This window comes from Aquila chrysaetos, chromosome 12 (assembly GCF_900496995.4).
Source record: "Aquila chrysaetos chrysaetos chromosome 12, bAquChr1.4, whole genome shotgun sequence".
NCBI lineage: Eukaryota > Metazoa > Chordata > Aves > Accipitriformes > Accipitridae > Aquila > Aquila chrysaetos.
Window position 1 is genome coordinate 19,035,211 of NC_044015.1, and position 19,646 is coordinate 19,054,856.

A 19,646-nucleotide genomic window follows, 5' to 3' on the forward strand; every position below is an offset into this window, starting at 1 on the left:
TGTTCTTGGTGAATTTATCTGTCCTGTCCTTCTCCCTTTAGCTTGTGATCTCCCTTTGCTTTTCTCTTCCTCTTGTCATCTCTCGTGCTTTCCTCATCCCTTGCCTCCTTGCAGCATTGAGGCTTGAACTGTTGATAGGATATGCCCTGCTTAATTTACTTTGCATTTGCTTTTGTTATTAATGACTGTGAGCAGAACCAATTTGTTTTCTTTCCTTTCTTAGGCCAGTTACAACGTATCTATAGTGTCCACCAACTTATTAGTCTGGAAGAGCATTAACTCAATTGTTTCATGCTTTACAGGTGTCGTGGTTTAAGCCCAGCCGGGTAACAAAGCACCACGCAGCTGCTGGCTCACTCCCCCCACCCTGGCCACGGTGGGACGAGGAGAAAATACAAAGGCAGGCTCGTGGGTCGAGATAAGGACTGGGAGGGATCACTCACCTCTTACGGTCGCGGGCAAAAGACAGGCGCAACTTGGGGAAGAAACAAAACCAATTTCATTTACTACAAGTCAAAACAAAACAAGGCTATTAGGAAGCAAACCCAAACCTGAGCACACCTTCCCCCCACCCCTCCCTCCTTCCCGCCTCAACCCCACGCCCGGTTCTCTCTCCCTCGTCCCCCCGGTGGCGCAGGGGAACAGGGGATGGGGGTTGGGGTCAGCTCGCCACACCTGGTCTCTGCCGCTCCTTCCTCCTCAGGGGGAGGAGGACTCCTCGCTCGGCCCTGCTCCGCCGCGGGGTCCCTCCCGCGGGAGACGGTCAGTCCTCCACGAACTTCTCCAGCGTGGGTCCTTCCCGCGGGCCGCAGTTCCTCACAAACTTCCCTGGCGTGGGTCCTTTCTGCGGGCTGATCTTCAGTCGCACGCTGCTCCGGCGCGGGCTTTCCCATGGAGCCGCGGCCATCTTGGGGGGCCTCCGCTCCCCCGCTCCCCTCCACGGGCCGGGGGGGGGACAGCCTGCCGTCTCACCACGGGCTGCGGGGGCATCCACCTCCTCAGGCGCCCCTCCTTCCTCACTGACCTCGGTATCTGCAGAGGGGTTCCTCTCACATTCCAATCCCCCTACTGACTGCACGTTCCCCTTCTCAAATCTGTTCTCCCAGAGGCGCTACCGCCGTCGCTGACGGGCTCGGCCTGGCCCAGAGGCGGGTCCGGCTTGGAGCCGGGGAAGCTTCCAGCAGCTTCTCACAGGAGCCACCCCTGACCCCCTCCCCCGCCACCAAAAAAATCCCCGCGCCACACAAACCCATAACAACAGGATACAAGACTTATGGTATATCCTCATTACCTTCAGTCCACATGCCAAAAAAACCATCTCCTTTAACAAGATCTTTCAGGCAGTATATGGAAGAGCAAGAGAAATGAGTGTGGGATGCTCTCATTTTAGTCAAGGGGATGAGAAAGTGCATCTCTGCTGCAGTAAATACCAGCCATTTAATGTTACAAACTATGCTGGTGGGAGCTGGCAGGTTTTGTCTTAGGCCAAACTGATCAAAAACCCCTCTCAATTCTCAGACTCCTCATATAAAATCTAATAGATTTCCACAATTGTGCTAACCTACCTAGATTGATTCTGGATGACACTTTCATTTAATGGATTTGGCAGTTTTCTTTTAAACTGTTAGCATGTCCCCATGAACGTGGGGTTTTTTTTGTTTGTTTGGTTTGGTTTTTTTTTTAAGCAACATTTCCATGATTAACAGCCCATCTGTGAGTCACGCTGCTCAGTTTTATAGCTATCCTGTTAGTTTTTACAAAGTTAATGTTAGAATAACTATATATCTAGGCTGTGTAAACCCTGCTGGGCTGAATTTGGAAAAAAGTTGGTAAACTTTAGGCTGCAGTTTTGTTTCCCTAGTAGAGGAAGCAAATAAGTCATGGGGCAGTGGTTGGACATTGAGTTGACTTCATAGCCCTCAGTGAGAACAGCCACACAGCTGGTTTTTTGACCTCTTTCCACTTTCCCCATTTTTTTTCAGTTGTGCAGCTACTTGGTGTCACTTTCACCATATTTTAACAAGGATGGGGCTGAAGCTAGTGAATACAATGGACTTTGGCAGTTTGAAGATGATTTTAAGGAGGTTTTGGGTTTGAACTCAGTATTTTGCACTATACTGTTCACATGACTGTATCTGGATTTTTGATGAGGCCATCTTTTGAAAAAGACATCAGCTGCTTATTCAAAACAGCTGGTCTTTAGCATATATAATTGACAGAATAAGTGGGAAAAGTGTTTCTAAAAAACATGAGTTGAACCACTGTAGTCTTTGACAGAGTTGTATCATTTTCTGCTGGCAAAGTCTGAGCTGCTGTGAAATTAAATGGCAATACCAAATTAACTGCACTTTCTAGAACAATGTGAGAAAGGATTATATTCATCTTTTGTAATTGTTGTGTTTTCATTTACCCATTGAAGGAAAGAAAATGAAGTGGCATTTCAGTTTACTTTTGATTTCTGATGTGAATCATAATAAATCACCTTGTAACTTTTTAAATTTTCAGGGAATTTGATTCTCCCTTCATCATCTACTAGATTTTTAGAACAAAAATCTTCATGTTACGGAGATAGTTAATTTGGCTTTCCACTTTAATTAGAACTTTGCTTTTTAGTCTCCTGGTCTTGCAGAACTCACCCACTCCGTTCTGATATTTATTTACACTTTTAATGTGGTTGTAAAAGCTGTCAGACATTTACTTTTCTCAATATAGAAATTCAAGTTAATTAGGAAGATTTTTTGGGAAATGGTACATTCTTTCTTCTTAATTTTTCAGTCCTTTCCTCTTAATTTTTCAGTCCTAGGCTTTTCTATACATAGTATGATCAAATTTTGTTTGGCTACACGGAAGAATACTAATTCTTACATTAGATTAGAGGGGTGATCGACCATTTAATGAAATAAAGGCAAAAATGGAAGAAAAAGTTGACATTCTTCTACAGAATAGTTTTTGGCACTTTATTCTAATCTGCTGATGCAGAGCACAATCATATTGAGAAATCTGGGTCTGAAATTTAGATTTTAATGTAACCTAAAGCATGAAGCCAAATACTATTTGAGTGACTGTTTTTCATCACCTGTAGACTAGGGGTAGGTACATTAACTAGTTATATCACATCATTCTACTACTTAATGCATTAACTGTGTAAAAGTATCTGTTACTAAAGTAAAATAAAACAAGTGTCACTCCAACCCGTAAGGAAACAAAAGAACCCAGCCTTTCTCCTTAGAAGCCAACACCAAAACCCCTACCAGTGACATTTAAAACCAGACTATTTATCTGTAGAAATCTAGTAGGATTTCCTTGCCCACACAGGTTTAGTTGTCCAGAATTTCACACGTAAAACCAAACCTCCAGTTATATCAGACAGAAAAATTCTCAAAAATTTAAGATAAAGTGTGGACAGGAAAGGACCACCCACCCCCTATATAGCACCTAACTTGTCTTTATTCCTGCAAGCTACTTTTGCACACCATCATTGTACTTCTGTAGAAATAAGGCAGTTATTTTTCTCTAAGAATGGGCACACTACTTCAGTCAAGTTGCCCTTTTGGTTTATGTAATGTATTTCCACACAGAGCTGTCACCTGGGGTTACTAGCTCCAGTATAAAGGAGTTCCTCAGGTAACCTCATGCATTCTCAGATAATCCATTTATTATTAGAGGCGGAGAAAGGTTCATCACTGTGAAGGATCAGAAGGGAGTTTCTAGTGTGCAAGAGGTCCTGGAGTATGTTTCTTTTGTATTCCTTTGAGATCCTAACCTAAACTGCTGTTGGTTTGTGTTGTGGGTTTTTTTAAAACAAATAACCCATAGCTTATGAATGTTAAAATACAGTATTGGTCCTGTTTATTTTATTTATGCTGGTAGTTTCATTGTCACAAACATATCTGTTCTCATCCAGATAAGATGCACAAAGATGTATCATTACCTCTGCCATGGATTCTTTGTTAATTCCTTGCATAAAATAGTTCTAGTCATCATTCCTGCAGATAGCCATTTTGAAGCAAAATGATTTTGTTTCATGAGTAGTCACAAGAATAAATTCAGGGAAGCAGCTGTATGTGATGACTATAACCCTGCTACGTTTTTAAGGAACACTCTTGTTCAATAATTATAGGTATTAGTAGGCATAATTTAGAGGCTACATTATCATTTATCCAGTTGAAGATGGACTTCCATTTCCAAATCACAGCTGGGAGCAAAGATCCCAAATTTATTAGACTTTGTACACTCTGTATCTTAATTGCCTTTTCAAAAGAGGGACAAAATGTGAGAACATGTCAACAAACTGTAGTTCCATTCAAAGAGATTTTTAGTTGGTTTCATCTAATTTTGTATTTAAAAATATGTTGACCCTAGGTTTGTTGGCAGTAGAGCAAGTGCACCTCTAAACTTTCACCCGAGGAAGCTGTTAGAGGGACTAGGGTGATGTGTTGATTCTGCCTACGCCAAACTTACGCTTTTTTTTTTTGCTTGCTCAAGGGTTTTCTCTCAAGTCAGGGAAAACTGCAAAGATGAGCAATACTGTTGGGCCTTAGAGGATGTAGTTTAGCTGTGCAATTCCTATTGATGTTAATGATTATCAGGGCAAAATGCATGATTTTTCCCATGCATGTTATGAGACCCCGGTTCAACTGGTACTTAGGCTATATTCCTAATTAAGGGTGTGTGACTAGTCTTCCTGGACTCGAGGAATTCTTAGGTATGCATGAGTTCCTGCTTTTGGACCGTTAAGAAGTGGGGTACACAAAGAAGAAGAAAAAAAAAATAATCTGTTAAATCTGAAAAAATTTGCAAGAGTCTGCAGTTTTAATTTGCTTCTCTGAAGGCCTGAATGGGTGCCTTCTTTCTACGTTACTCTTTGAAAAATGCAATTGTTAAAAATTAAATCATAGATCCAAGTTTTCTAGTTATTATAGTCAATTTCCTTCCAGACATCCTTAGTAGGGAACCTTAGTTTCCTTATTATCAATGAATTATATAGTTTAAAAACTATATTTAAATCTTGTGCCAATATTTCAATGTTCTTTTGCTTTTCTCTTTTTCTCTTTCTTTCTCTAAGCCCCTTCTTTGTTCTGTGGGTTTTCTTTTGTAACTCTTCCAGACTACAGCTTTGTTCCCCCTTCCTCCACTCCTTTCTGGTCAGGTACTGCTTTACTGCTTTTATATTTCTTCTAAATTTTCTTCTGTTGTTTCTGTGTTCAGCAAGCGAGGGAAGGGACGAATCTAATACTTCAGTTCTTCTCTGACTGCAAAAGCTGAGTTATTTACATGTTATTCTTGGAGCGTAACAAAAATTAAACTCTTAAACCTTTGAAAAAGTGTTTATTACAATAAGAAGTTTGAATAGGTGTTGCAAAGCTCAATAGTTGCACCAGATTCAATCAATGATCACTTGACAGTTAATTTGTTACGTAGTTGACATCTATGAGCTATATGTATTTTAATGTATTTGTTCAAATGCACAAACCTGAAAATTTCACTATTTGTAGTTAAATAATATATTCGTCCCATCCCTGCAGCAAACATACTGCAGCAGCATCTTAGAATACAGTAGGTTTTTTGTAGAAAATGCTTTCTTTATATTCTGCATTAACATTGTTTAATTAATTTTACCCATCTGTTTTCTAAATATTGTTTTCTTTATTCTCATTTAGCCATCTCTGGCTTTAATAGATGGAAACATTTTAAACTAAGACTGCATAAAAATGCGTAAAGTAGTAGCAGTGGGTGATCTCAGTGCATCAGTATGGCTATGACTTGCTCTGGTCTCTAAGACCTAGTCTTCAAAGAAGTGAACTGTACTGCTGGACAATTCAAGAAGAATTTTTGCTAGTAGGAAGGTAAATGCCTTCAAGGAGCATATGGAAGGAGCTACTACTGTTGAGAACGCAGCATTCACTCATGTTACACTGACATACCCCTGTGTACAGGGGATGGAGGACTTGGACTAAGTTGTGCAAATCAGGATTGAGGCTGGCTTTTGCACTAGGGAAAGGGAGGTGTGCAAGCATGGATGTAGTCATAATCAAGATCTGACTAGGAGATCTGAGTAGGCAGTATGTTTTACACCTACCCCACAGAGGTCATCCAAATTGCTTAGTGCTCCAAGATGGACTCTTAAGGTTTTCCATAGTTTCTAGAGGGGAAAAGGACATAGTTGGCAGCTCAGTATTAGAACAGCTAGCATGCTTACTTGTGCTGAGAATGTCTTCGATGAGCCCTCCCTCAATTCATGCCAGGGATTTCAATCTCAATGTCCTATACGGCTCTTGAATATTTTGCCCCTCAGTTGTTCAATGTTTTGGAGTCTGTTTCTTCCATTTCTATCTCCTTACATAGATTTTTTTTTTTGGGGGGGGGGCGGGGGGAGCAGATATTTTTACTTCCTTTCAGTAGTCACAACACTGACTGAAAATTCAGTCTTTAAGGCACTCTTCCATTTGACATATATTTACATAAAGGGACACATCTGTAGAAAAGATGAATAGAAAGCCATTCTGGTATAGCCATTTACCCTGTGGTCATGACATTCATCTGGAATGTCTGAAGCTCTCACCTCATTCGAATTGGAGAACACAAAGGAGTTAAGTTTTGGCCCTTTATTGTAGGTAACTACTGCGAGTTTCTATCCTTTTGGGCGAGATAGAAGATGACCTCTTTCCTTCAACTGCACAGTACTTGATCATAAAGTCGATTCTTACTGAAACTGGTATCTGTTCCATGAAAACAAAATTGTGAAGTGGCCTACAGTGATAGAACAGTAATCAAGGCTCAGGGTTACTTTAAGCCTATCATATGTTCCCATATATTCCCATGCATAGTTTCAACAAATTATAATTGTATTCCTTTTTTTCCTATGAAAACCTGCTCTATCAGAAAATTCTTAAGTAACTGTAACAATAAGTAAGGATTCAATGCCTTGCATATCACAATATGCTGTGTAAAGTATTTCTTTATACAAATACAAAATACTAAAGGAAAATATTGATTAGTAATTCTTAATTTAAGCTTTTCAAAATAACCAAAGAATTTTCTTACATTAAATGAGCAAATACTTATTTCATGATATTACAAGTATTTTTTTTTTTCAAAAGGATCTTCAGAGCTGGCTTAGTTCTGCTGATACGGAAGTTGGTAACACAGGAAAAGGGTTAAGCCGACTACTGAGCACTACTGGAGGTGCTGCCCATGCTTTTATAATAGAAATGAGGTTTGGTTAAACGGTGCAAGTAAATGTACATTGCTTCAAGAAGCATGGAAACGAACACACAAGAGCAATCTTTAGGGGATATGGCTGCAGAATTACTAGGAGGCCATACCACCAGGAGAGAGAAAAACCTACTCACAGCTTTTATAATGATACATTGACCCTTGTGAAATTTAAGCACAGGCATAAAAGTGAGCTAGACCAGCCTGCTGTGATCACATGGAACGTCTTGTTTGCACCCCAGTTCCTTCATCAGTGGCCCAAACTAGTATTAAAATTCATTTGCAGCACATGTATCTCACTGTCAATGAGAAACTTTTCCAACATACTCTAGTGTGAATCAAAGCTGACTGTAGTTCCCTGTCTTTTCTTCTCCTCCTGTTTGTAGAAGGAAGGGCTAGGTTAAGCAAAAGTATGTTTTTCTCATTCACACATGTACCTTTTATCCACCTCCCTCAGATTTCTCACTCTATTTCCTGTTAATCCTCTGAGTATCTCCCTCCTAATACACAAGGCTTATTTATTACTGCTTTCTCAATAGCTTCTTTTCTTTTTTTCCTTGCTTTTTCTTTTTCCCCCTCTTTAATTTCTCATTCAGATTCTCCTGTTGGGCACTTCCTTTCCATCAATCTCTGCTGTTAACCCCGTTCTCTCTCTCATTCCTCATTCTCCCTGTAGCTATCCTCTTTCTTTTCATCACTCAGTGTTTATTCTCTCTCCCACCTGTACAGATGTCCTTTCTACATGCTGACTGTCTTCCCTCAAGTTTCATTTATCCTGGGACAGCTTTGATTGGGAATTCAGGGCTGATGGGCTCTACTCAAGTTGGTTTTGTGACTGTGGCACCAGAGAGATATGGTTAATATTTTTTCCAAAATTAGCACTGTCATTTTCCTGTATTCCATCAGTCTTCTGGCTTCCTTTTATATGTTTCCTATCATGAGCATCACTTTTATTTGAAAATATGGATGTTGGATTCTAAATTAATCTAAATTCTGCTACTTGCTGCCTCAAGACTTTTGGAGATATATGGCTTTGATTTCTCTTGCTTCTTTTTCCTTTTCGTCTCTGGCTTCACAACCTGAAAAAGAGATAGAAGTCCTCCTTTCCCCCAGATCTGCCCCTCTTTCTTTTTCTACCCTGATTTTCCTCAGCATTTTTCCTTTTTATTATTCTTCCATGCATTTCTTTGCTCCTTAGTTCTTTTCTTCCATGTTTTCCCAAATTTGTTCATCTTTGCCTCATCTAATCTTCTTCCTTGCCCCTTTATCTCCTTTATAGAATCTGAAATGATACCCTGTTCCCCAGAATCACTCCTTGCATCCTGCAGTGCTTCCCCAAATCTGCCAGTGATGTTGCTGCACACCTATAAATGCTTACTGACCTTACAATCAATAACTGCTCTTTTTGTTTTTTTTTTTTTCTTTCTCCAAAATAATTGCTGCCCGTCATGTGCTCTTTATCTGTAAAATTGATTCCTGCAATACTGATAAGGTATAGGACATAACATTCATGTCAGGATCTAAACAAGTACTGTCTACATCTGACTTGCTTAGAGGGGGAAAAAGTATGCTTGAACTTCAATATACTTAATGTATCACTTAGATTTTTACAACATCTTTATGTTGTAAATATAAGCAATAAATTGAGATCCTGATTCTCTTTTATACGGCATCCTGTATCAAGTATCTGATGAGCAAGCATACTCTACATAAGTAGTCTGAAATGCTGGACTAAACTTTAATGGCATGATATAAAAAAGGGCATGATCTGTTGCCAAAACAGTTTTTAGGCATTCTGTTTTTGTGATATATCTAATAATATTTTAAATATAGTATTTGTTGTTATTTTAAAATAAACTCTTTGTATTGTCTCTGTAAACTAAAAATATTTGAATATATAATGATTTTCATATATTTAATACTATTATGCAAAAGCCTCTGTTCCAATAAAATGTCCCTAGTGGGCTCAGAAGAAATCTTAAATGCAAGCAGAGCTGAAACTGTCAAGATTTTCTAGCTCATTTGCCATGTTTTGTGTTCCTGATTTAAATTAAAGGCAACTAGCTATGAACTTTTAGTATTACATTGTTGAAGGCATTGCTAAAACTAGACTCTTAATGGTATTTCCTAAAGATGATTGGGAATTTCTAAGAAATTGGAAAGTGTTCTGAGAAAAAAGATGATTATATGTACATTAAATCAAGTCATCCATCATGATCATATGATGAATTCTTCTAAAATCTTTTCAGTGGGAAGCCTGCTTGTGCTTGTAAACTCTTATCTACAGTGACTTACATAGGAAAACAATGGCATTAGTGGAAAACAATAAAAAAAAGAGTGCTTTGGACAAATAATCCAACTACAAAATGCAGCAGAACAGTAGATGTTTTTCCTAAACTGCCAAGTCAAAGGCCTTTATCTTTTAGGTGCCATGCCCACTTTCCTCTCATTGGAAGAGTTGAGGATTTCTTTTGCAAGTTTGGGTGTTCTACGTCAGGGTTGAAAACACACTTTCCTATAAAATTATTTGGGAGAAGGGGGTTGGTTTTTGAAATTAGGCTTTTTTCACATTTGCTTTTTTAAAATATTTCACAACTTTTTATTGCTTAAAATGTCTGGGTTTTACATTGGCAAAATACTTACATTGATGTAGATTAAAATTTTTAAGTATTAATTTCACTGAAACTTAGGAGAAAAGTTTGTAAGGATTTTCTTCATGAAAAGTTTTGTAGAACAAATTCATTGGTGATTTACAGAATAAGCTCCTAAAAAGAGTAAATTTACATCAGCCAATGTTCATGCAGATTGTAACAAATGATCCATACAAATTTCCTGTGGAAACTCTTTACTTTTTTGCTCATGCTGATGTTAGCTTCCAATTTTAAGTGCATTAATATTTAACTTGGGAGTTGTTTTTGAAAGAACAGCACCTTATTCTATTTGTTTTGCTTCATTAGAGGTTTAAAGTTAAATCAACTGTAAATGCTAATAATTCTTTTGGAAAGAAACTAGTGACCTGTAAAATATGTTGATGCATGTAACTGGCAGAAAGTTTTATTATGAAGCACAAAAATACAATAATTGCAAACGTATTTAGCAATTTTGGGATGGGGATATTTTATTTACAGTTCATCTAGTTTGACTTTTTTCTAAAAATAAAAAGAATTTTTTTTTAACAAATCCCATAAAATCCCTTCAACTTTTACACCATTCACCTATGTTTAAACCTTCTTGATCTGTGTAGTGCAGATGCTTTCACATTTGCATAAGACGAATGGCAGTGTATGTTGTTGTGAAATCATTGTTTTATTTTTTTACAGTACTGCTATATACATGACTTCAGTAGTCTTCAATTAACAAACCCTAATAATGTTAATGTCTGTTTCATTTCAGTGCTAAGCCCGAAGGTGATAGGCATTGCCATAGCCAGGTATGACTTCTGTGCAAGAGACATGAGAGAGCTGTCCTTGTTGAAAGGGGATGTTGTAAAAATTTATACAAAGATGAGTGCAAATGGCTGGTGGAGAGGTGAAGTAAATGGAAGGGTAAGGTTGGGGTTTTTTTGTTTTCCTTTGTTTCATTTCTGCCTTTGACAGTGATTTTGTAAAAAAATAAAGTGTGTTCCTACATCATAAACCTTCTTTATATATTTAAATTCACAAGATACAACATGTTCTCATTTGTGTTTCGTAGGAGCCAGGTAGAACTCTTGCCAGGCAGCTTTCCCAGCATCTAAATTAATTGGTTATTTAATGTGACCTACTACACTGAATATTTGGGCAAGATTATATGGTTGGAAAATAACCAGGATTAATAGTACAGCTACAACTAAACTTTCTTGAACTGTGTTGCACACATGTATTTGGGGTCAAAAGCTCAGGTTCCTGGTGCTGTGAAAGTCTGTGTAGCAGTTTAACACAGAATGAGTTCCACACCTTTCTGCCAGACTACAATGCAATGGAATCAGCCACCTTTTTTATAGGAGGCTGCTTCTTTGATCTCTAAAAATGTGGCTCATACGAAGAGGTGTATTTAGTAGGGATTTTTACAAAGTCACTTTACACTGCACTCTGAGACTTGCATGGAAGTAAAGTTTAAGTTTTGACCTATAAAGGCTATATTGCTTCAGTCTTAGCATATTGCTTGCTCTTTAATGTAGATTAGTCAGAAGTATTTGAGGCTGCTGTTTCCATATCTAAAGGGCTGAGATGCAGGGTCAAGGAATGCGAGGCGGAAGAAAGCAGATTGGCTGGAAGCTGGAAATGGAAGTTGAAAGCCTGGTTGAAGCAGATGTCCAGATTTGCTGTTTCATGCAATTTGGAGAATTTTTATTTTTATTTTTAATGTACATGAGCCTGGTTATAAACTTGAAGTGAAATGGTCAATTAGACAAGAAGAAATAGGGAAGCAGAAGAAATAGTGGTCACCCTATATACATTTTACGTGTGAAGAAAACTGAGCATCTCATTCTAATGCAGCTACCCACATCCTAAAGGATGCCCTGTTATGTGCTAGCATTCTTTCACAGTCTGGACTTGAGATCATAAGCTCACCTCTGGAGATATTTTGGCAAGGTAGCCTAAAACAAAATTTACGCAGTTATTCCTTCCACTCATGCTCTAGGTTTGGTTTTGAGGTCTTTCATAAGCGTTAAATTGACTTAGATATAAAGAAGTCTGAGTGAAAAACCTAAATCAGATAGATAAGACAATAAGGAATATATGATATTGCTTCCCTGTATGTCTTATATAATCCTTATTTGACACATCATTAATTTCAGACTGGAGATAGCATTATAACTTATGAAGTATAAAACACTGGACTCTGCCTTCCAGTTCCGTCTTATTTAAATGGCAGTGGATTTTAGCTCTGTGTAATGCAATCAAATCAGTTGCTATTTCCTTTGTAAGAGGATTCCCTGGACCTGACTGAAGCCTGTTAAATATATAACTGCTCATTCAAAAAATAGCAGTATCCTGCCTGTAGTAAAGCTACTGCTGCTCTTGGCATTTCTAGACTTATTTCTGAATGCTTAGACTTCCAATTTGGGCAAAAGTGGTTTGGGTGGGATGGGGCCATTCGGTTTTTTGTGTTTTTTGTTTGTCTGTCTGTTTTGGAGGGAGGGGGAAGAGAGGTTTAGTCTCCAAATTGTCATATCTGCAAGTTATTCTTTTGTTTAGGGTACTTACCCTGACTGTGGCAGATCAGTCAAGTTTATCTTGGTAATCTTATTCTTATATTTACTGAACAGACTCATCCTTGTTTTGCCTACTTCAGCCATTTAAAAAAAAACTGTGCATCTCATGTATTATTTTGTTCTGCTTTTCCCCTTTTTAGGTGGGCTGGTTTCCATCAACTTATGTTGAAGAGGATGAATGAATTAAAACCTTTCCTCTGCTGACCAGCAGTTTCAGGGATTGTAAAAATTTAATATCTTCAAAGTGTTACTGGTTTTGTTAAGTATTTAAACAGCAGCATTTTTGTCAGTCTGAACCTTCCAGTCTTAATGTTGGAATTTATACAGAAGTTTGTGCTGACAGATTATTACCTTGCCCAGAGCTGTGCAAGAAACAACCTGCCAGTTTGCCATCACTGGGGATCAGTACAAAGACCAACCCTCACCTTCCCAGAAGATCTCCGGAAAACAGATTTCTTTATGCTCCTTTTCATTTCACCCTGTACTACACCATGAATACTAGCTATGGCTGAATATTTAATAAGTCTCTTTTCTTCTAGCTAACATCTGTGATGGTACAAGGAGATGAAGGCTTATTATTCCTTATCACTGCATGCAGAAAACAAGAGTTCAGTCATTCCAGTGGGCATAAAGTACAGTCAGTAGACTTGTCTTGAAACATCAAACTACTTCACTTTATCACCTTACAAACAGTTTTACACTCATAAAAACATTCTGAAGGAAATATGTAGTAAACATGAGTAGCATTCATGCATATATAATTAGTTAACTGACTACTTTGAGGTCCTGCCTAAATCGTCTAACAATTTGTTGAAAGACAACATTTTAAAAAGGTGTAGTGACGTGGTATTGCTTGAACAAGCATCCACAAAATGGAATTGTGGGATCCTTTCTTTGTCAGTCTTTTTGTGTGAGGTTTTTTCATTTAAGCAGCTGACCATAAAAGTGCAACTGAAGAGAGTCATGGCAAGATGAGTTTTAAAATTTTCAGCATTAACATTAAATCAATATTGTAGACCTATTCTGTAGGAGAATATACTAATGGAAGATGATGTCAGTTCTCAAGAACAAAACTGTTTATCTTAACCGCTTGATTGATTCAGATGAACTTCGATGCTTCCAACCCTAAACTATCTTTTCCTAGTTAAACAGGAGTTTCTATCACCTTTTGTGCTCTTACAAAGTAACGCAAAGGGAACTTGCAGATTTACTTTGTGCCCTTTCTTCTCTTGTTCCCTGGGATGTTAACGGCAGTTCAATGAGTGAGTGGTCTTGTTGCAGTGTTATGAGCATCCCCAAGGAAAAAAGTGCCTAGGTTAGCTAGCCTGAAACATCAGGCCTTGTAAAGTGGTGTCCACCCCTTGGTGAGGCAGTGTTTTAATATATTTATGGAGGGTCAGAAGTGCTGTAGTTATAAGCTAAAATAAATGCGGATGGTGTCTTCAGATGTGCAGTTTTGAATATTTAGATAACATCTAACCTGGCTTGAAAACTTCTAAGAAAGTAAGGCTCTTAAATGCATTTTGTTTTTAGGGTGATGTTGACCAATCAAGAAAGTTAATTCATCCTGTCCCACATCCTCTCTTTTGCTTTTCCCTATCCTCTTTTCACATAGGCGTCTTGCAATTAGTGTGCATAGATACAGCACAATTTAACACTGCAGTTTTTCCCACTCTGCAAGCAACATAATATCCACTGTTGGTCCACAGAGCAGAATCTGCTGGTACATATTTCGGATTCTCTTTGGCTGTCCCCAATGTTCTTTGCTTCTTTCTGGCCTCCTCCTGGCCCTCAGGAAGGACCAAGCACAGCACAGAGGATTCACAATAATCCTCTTTGTCTCTGCAACTATCTTACCCATCTGCTACACCTCGCATACACTGCTGTGTGACCAGGTGAAAGAGAGGCTCTTCTAATTAGAAATCCTCCACTTGTGAGATTCAGCCTTGCAGATGAAACTCTGCTGATGCTCTAACTTTTCAAGGATTTACCTCAAAATTATGTAAACTGTGATTGTGTTGAGTACATTACTTGATGGAACAATTGAGACCATTTGTAAATAATGTAGATTATGCATAAAACATTTTGTAAATGATGTGTACAACAGTGTAGACCAGAGTATGCTGGTTTTGATCTTTTTTTGCCATGCAGTTCTATTGTCTATTGTGAGCTTGATCCTATATTCCTTAAGTAGATGAAGTTGATTCTTTCACAGATTTGCCTGCTCAAGGGGTAGAGGAATAAGCTCTGGGCCTGTGAAATGTTTAGTGCTTTGCTGTCATACAGTTCTGAGAGGAGGCAATTTAATTCAATATGAGTTGAGAAATACATCAGTCACTTTCAGCAGCTTGGTTTTAGAATAATTTTGAGTAGTCTCGCCATCCTGAAGTTGCTGTAAAGCTTTTAAGCAATTCCTGAGTCTAGTAATCGGCCTTTGATAAGAATGAAAGCCATAGCTAAATTTACTTTTGTGGCATAAATCTACATATCATTGTCTATGTTTAATGGCCTGTATTGATTGAGTTAATGCTGCATCTTAAACTATATTTTGAGTACCAAAGACTTCCTAAATATTCTGGAGTGTCTCTTTCATGTGCTGCTTTTGCCTGTATGGAGGTTTTGTTGTCATGCAATAATGGAGTTTCAGTACTTTAATTTGTACTATTTTGTAAATATGTTAAATATAATAAACTGGTTAATTTTTTGTTTAAGGGTATGCGTCAAAATGCGTAGTTGTCTAGTATGAAGGTTGTGCTTTGTCTAACCACCTTCTCATAGTGAGCAGAAGTTGATAATGTTCTGTTTTGGTTTCCCAGATTTGTATAATCCTTGTTTAGCTGTAAAATGGAGCTGTCAATGTAAATGGGATAGTATAGCTTTCCTTGAGAGCTTTTTGTTGTCGGGATAATTTGCCTTCTGCCACATCCAGGAAGGTGGTGGGGGTTTTTGTTTTGTTTTTTAGCTATGGAGAGCATTGTGGAATCAGTCATATACTATTGATTTTTGTCTGTCAGAGATTATACTTGTAGTTTTTTGATTGAAAAGCAGTTGTTCTTGAAAAGTTTTCTTTTATGTGTCATGTTTCATAGCAATGTTCTTTCTCTTCCACCTTCTGCTTTCTCCCTCTGTCATATGTGAATTAACATGCAAATTCAAGTTGAATTGAGCTCAAATCTGAAAATATAGTCTGTGTCTAATTTCATGGGCTACTTGATAATCTTTTCATGGTGTAACCCGTTCATGCATTTTTTACGATATAACATTCATTATTAATATGTTTATAAAAATATTTCTGAACAGGTGAATTAATTCAGGAAGGTCAGTGATGATGTGATTGCAGTGTTGTTTCATTCTGTCCCTTCTATTTTTCAGTAGCAGAGATTTTCTTGTGGAACTGCCCTTCTAACAGATAATTATTAAACTTAATGAGGCATTTACACATCTCTACAGATGTAAGGCATAATTTTCCTGTCACCCATGAACATATCGCATAACTAAGAGTCACACCTAACGCGAGATGCAAAAATGTTTCTCAATTAAATTCTCTTGTTAACAATATCACACTCAGTCACAGACATTCTCCCTCCCCTTATATGCGAGAAGAGATGTGTGTCCTCTGATGGGTGAGAAATTGAGAAAGCACTGTAATTAGGGCATAAGAACCACTTGTGACTGTGTTCTGAATAATTTTTTTCAGTTGTAAGGCTTGGAAGCTTATTTGAAAATCTCAGCTTGAAAAAAAAAAAAATCTAACTTGAACAATGAAAATTATGCCGACCAGGATACCTTTTTCCTTTGCCTCACAGGCAAGCTCTAGGTGCTCTATGAAGGAGAAGAAAAGGTCGTTTCTCAAGGTTTTAGCAGTTCATAAAGGTGAGAGAGAGGTGCTGTCTAGAAAAAAGTGGGGCTTGTTTATACAAAATACCCCGCCTCAGACCTAGGTTTTGATCTGTTGACTTCGATGTTCAGTGCAAAAATGTTTGTTTCTATTTCACAATCAATATTGCCAACACTTTGGAAAAAGAGCTGTAATGGCAGATATAATTTATGCACTAGCACTGTCATACAGTTTCACCAACTGTATTGACACTACAGTAAATTAACTCTTATCTCTTTGCTACAAACTGGGCTGCTGAGAGCCTTACATTACTATTTTACCTGAAATTCAACTTCTGTTCAGAGACCACTGCTTATTCCATTTAGGCAACAGAGGAAGCGCTCCCGCCTCTCCATTTTATTGCTGAGCATGACATTATATGATATGGAGTATCTCTTTGGTTAGTTTGAGTCATCTACCTGGTTGTGTCCCCTCCCAGCCTCTGTTCGCTTGGGAGGATGGCACAGAGTAAGAAACAGAGAAGGCCTTGATGCTGTGCAACACTGTTAGCAATAGCTGAAACATCAATGTGTTGTTAGCGCTGTTTTTGTTGCAGATCTAAAACACAGCACTGTAAGAGCTGGTATGAAGAAAGTTAATGCCATCTTGGCCAAACCCAGTACAGCAGGCATAAAGTTAAAATGACAGGTAGAGATGCTGTGTATATGTGTAATGCACGGTGCTTTAGCAAGCCACAGTAGTATCTGTTCTCATCAAATTCAGGTAGGGTCATTACTGGCATACAACTTTGAATCTTGGAATGTATTCATTTAAGAAGTGAATACATTCCCTAGCCTTTCTTGCAATGTGCCATGGAATTTTAGCTCTTACCTAGATGTCCACTATATGGAGGAAGGGTAGTTTTGAGTAATTTAACTTCATAAAGCTGTGAGATGATATGTTAATAATACCCACTTTTTCACAAAATGCTACAATGTATGATGCATGTATAAGTAGCTAAGAGAAATATAGAAAGGATTAAGAATCAGAAATTGACTGCAGAAGGGTGATTCATTGCATTATCTTAGCAACTTCTTTTCAAGAACAAAGAGCCGTTTGTTTTTATAGCAAATGAGATTTGGGTTTCTAATTTAGTTTTATAATTCCTGATCTGCTGCAGTGTATTCTGCTCATTCATTATAATGATCTCTGCTGCTTACATGACTGTGAAGTTAGATTTTATTTAATAAGCCTCCTGAAATGTTTGAGTTATTGGTGACTTTTTCTAGGTTACAGTTTCTTACCTGGTAACGTGCTTTTCAGAAGATATGTGAGTTCATTTTAAAATGTTGCAATCTGACCTTAAGTAAACTTAGAGTTACAACAAGTGGCAGGTTCGGAGGTGGCTGTTTGCTAAGGGGCGTGAGGCTGGTTTGCTTCTTTCAGAACTGTTTTTTCATATTAATAGTGTAATATATGGCTTTAGGAATGTCGTGGTTTAACCCCAGCCAGCAAGTAAGCACCACGCAGCTGCTCACTCACTCCCCCCCCACCCAGTGGGATGGGGGAGAGAATTGGGAAAAGAAGTAAAACCCACGGGTTGAGATAAGAATGGTTTAATAGAACAGAAAAGAAGAAACTAATAATAATAATAACACTAATAAAATGACAACAGCAATAATAAAAGGATTGGAATGTACAAATGATGCGCAGTGCAATTGCTCACCACCCACCGATTGACACCCAGCTAGTCCCCGAGCGGCGATTCCCCACCCCCACTCCCCAGTTCCTATACTAGATGTGATGTCACATGGTATGGAATACCCCGTTTGCCAGTTTGGGTCAGCTGCCCTGGCTGTGTCTCCTCCCAACTTCTTGTGCCCCTCCAGTCTTCTTGCTGGCTGAGCATGAGAAGCTGAAAAAGCCTTGACTTAGTGTAAATGCTACTTAGCAACAACTGAAAACATCAGTGTGTTATCAACATTCTTCTCATACTGAACCCAAAACATAACACCATACCAGCTACTAGAAAGAAAAGTAACTCTATCCCGGCTGAAACCAGGACAAGGAAGAGCAGAAATAGAGAAGATCGGAGAATAAGAAGTAAAAAGTTGATACTTTACCATATGTGTTAGAAACAACCTGGTGTGTGATAACTTTTCTAAATGATTGCCCAAAATATTAAATGTCTATTGATAGCATTGGATTAGAAACAGAAATTCTTGAATGCTTCTGTATGGGAAGACTTTGCTAATGTGGTAGAGGGATCAAGGACCCTTGGACTTGGTCTCAGTCTTAACCAGATAACTCTATAAATCTGTCTTCAATGAGTCGTATTTTTTCCCAAAGCAATTAAAAGGTTTCCTCAAGCAGATGCAATGTTGTTCCTAGGATTATAATTCTTATGCATGTGTAAAGCTAATGGAAATATGTATAATTGAAGGAGCTGTTTTCTCTTGTAGTTTTACAATTGGTGTCCCTGTAGCTTCTAAGCTATTAATAATGTAGAATGTGCCAGGAGACCGCTACCCTACTAAGTTACTGGGTGATGTACAAACACCTTTCCTACCTCGTCTCCCAGATAATTTGTTTTTTGAATCCTGAGTTTGTTTTCCCTTCCCCTTCCTGTCAAGTGCTATTTAAAGTTGATATCTCAGAAAGGCCAGTTAGTTAAATACAGTGTGAACACAGTGGCTTGGGAGCTTATTCTCCTTTGCTTCCCTACTGCCTAAGATAGTCTCAGAATGGCTGTGAGGATGGTGTAGAAGACTTCTTGTTTTAATCTGAGAGGGGAGCGCTTACCTCAGAGGAATTTGTAGGCCAGTTTTATTCTCTCGATTTGATGTATCTCTGAATATAGCTTCATGAAACTTGGACTGCCTTGTGTTTGTGATGGATGAAAGAATAAATTCTCTGGAACTGTGTGTTCTGTAATGTTTTGGGTGTGACTTTTTGGTGTTATCTAATTTGAGGGTTTTGGCTGAAAGAACACTTGAATGTACTACATGCTGAAAGGGAGGCTTGTTTTCATTCACCCTCTCTTCCCCCCTGCTCAAAATCACAAAGGCTCTTACAAAATTCAACTGAGGTGTGGTACAAGTCAACATGCCCAATCCCATAAGTATATAAGTTGTCAGGAATATTAACGTGGAGAGAAGAAAAATACAGGCAGATCATAAAAGCAACCATGCCTGATTTTTGTTTTGGCAATATTAATTTTTATTGTTGACAGAAGGGTGGGATGGGACTTTCATTACCTATTATATCAGCTGCTTTATTCCCTAGAACAATTTCAAGTAGAGGATGCAATAGCAGGTTTTCTATTCATATTTTATTTTAAAAAGAGAGATTTATTGTTTTTACAATTGTGTAGCAATGTAAGCATATCAGTATGGATCAGGTAAAGACAAGAATTAG

The 19,646-nt window shown here is 38.2% G+C and overlaps 1 protein-coding gene across 4 annotated transcripts in view; it reads left to right on the forward strand.

Annotated features, from left to right (window-relative positions):
- VAV3 (vav guanine nucleotide exchange factor 3) overlaps positions 1 to 19,153 on the forward strand; it is a 184,368-nt gene extending 165,215 nt beyond the window's left edge. For 3 of the 4 annotated variants that reach the window (XM_030032568.2, XM_030032570.2, XM_030032569.2), the window contains 4 exons: positions 5,066 to 5,149; positions 10,609 to 10,760; positions 12,553 to 17,719; positions 18,302 to 19,153. In XM_030032568.2, coding sequence (XP_029888428.1) covers positions 5,066 to 5,149; positions 10,609 to 10,760; positions 12,553 to 12,594 — 278 coding nt within the window. In that variant the 3' untranslated portion in view covers positions 12,595 to 17,719; positions 18,302 to 19,153. The remainder of the gene's footprint in view (positions 1 to 5,065; positions 5,150 to 10,608; positions 10,761 to 12,552; positions 17,720 to 18,301) is intronic. The other variant, XM_030032571.2, reaches the window with a different exon arrangement.
- The last annotated feature ends 493 nt before the right edge of the window (positions 19,154 to 19,646 follow it).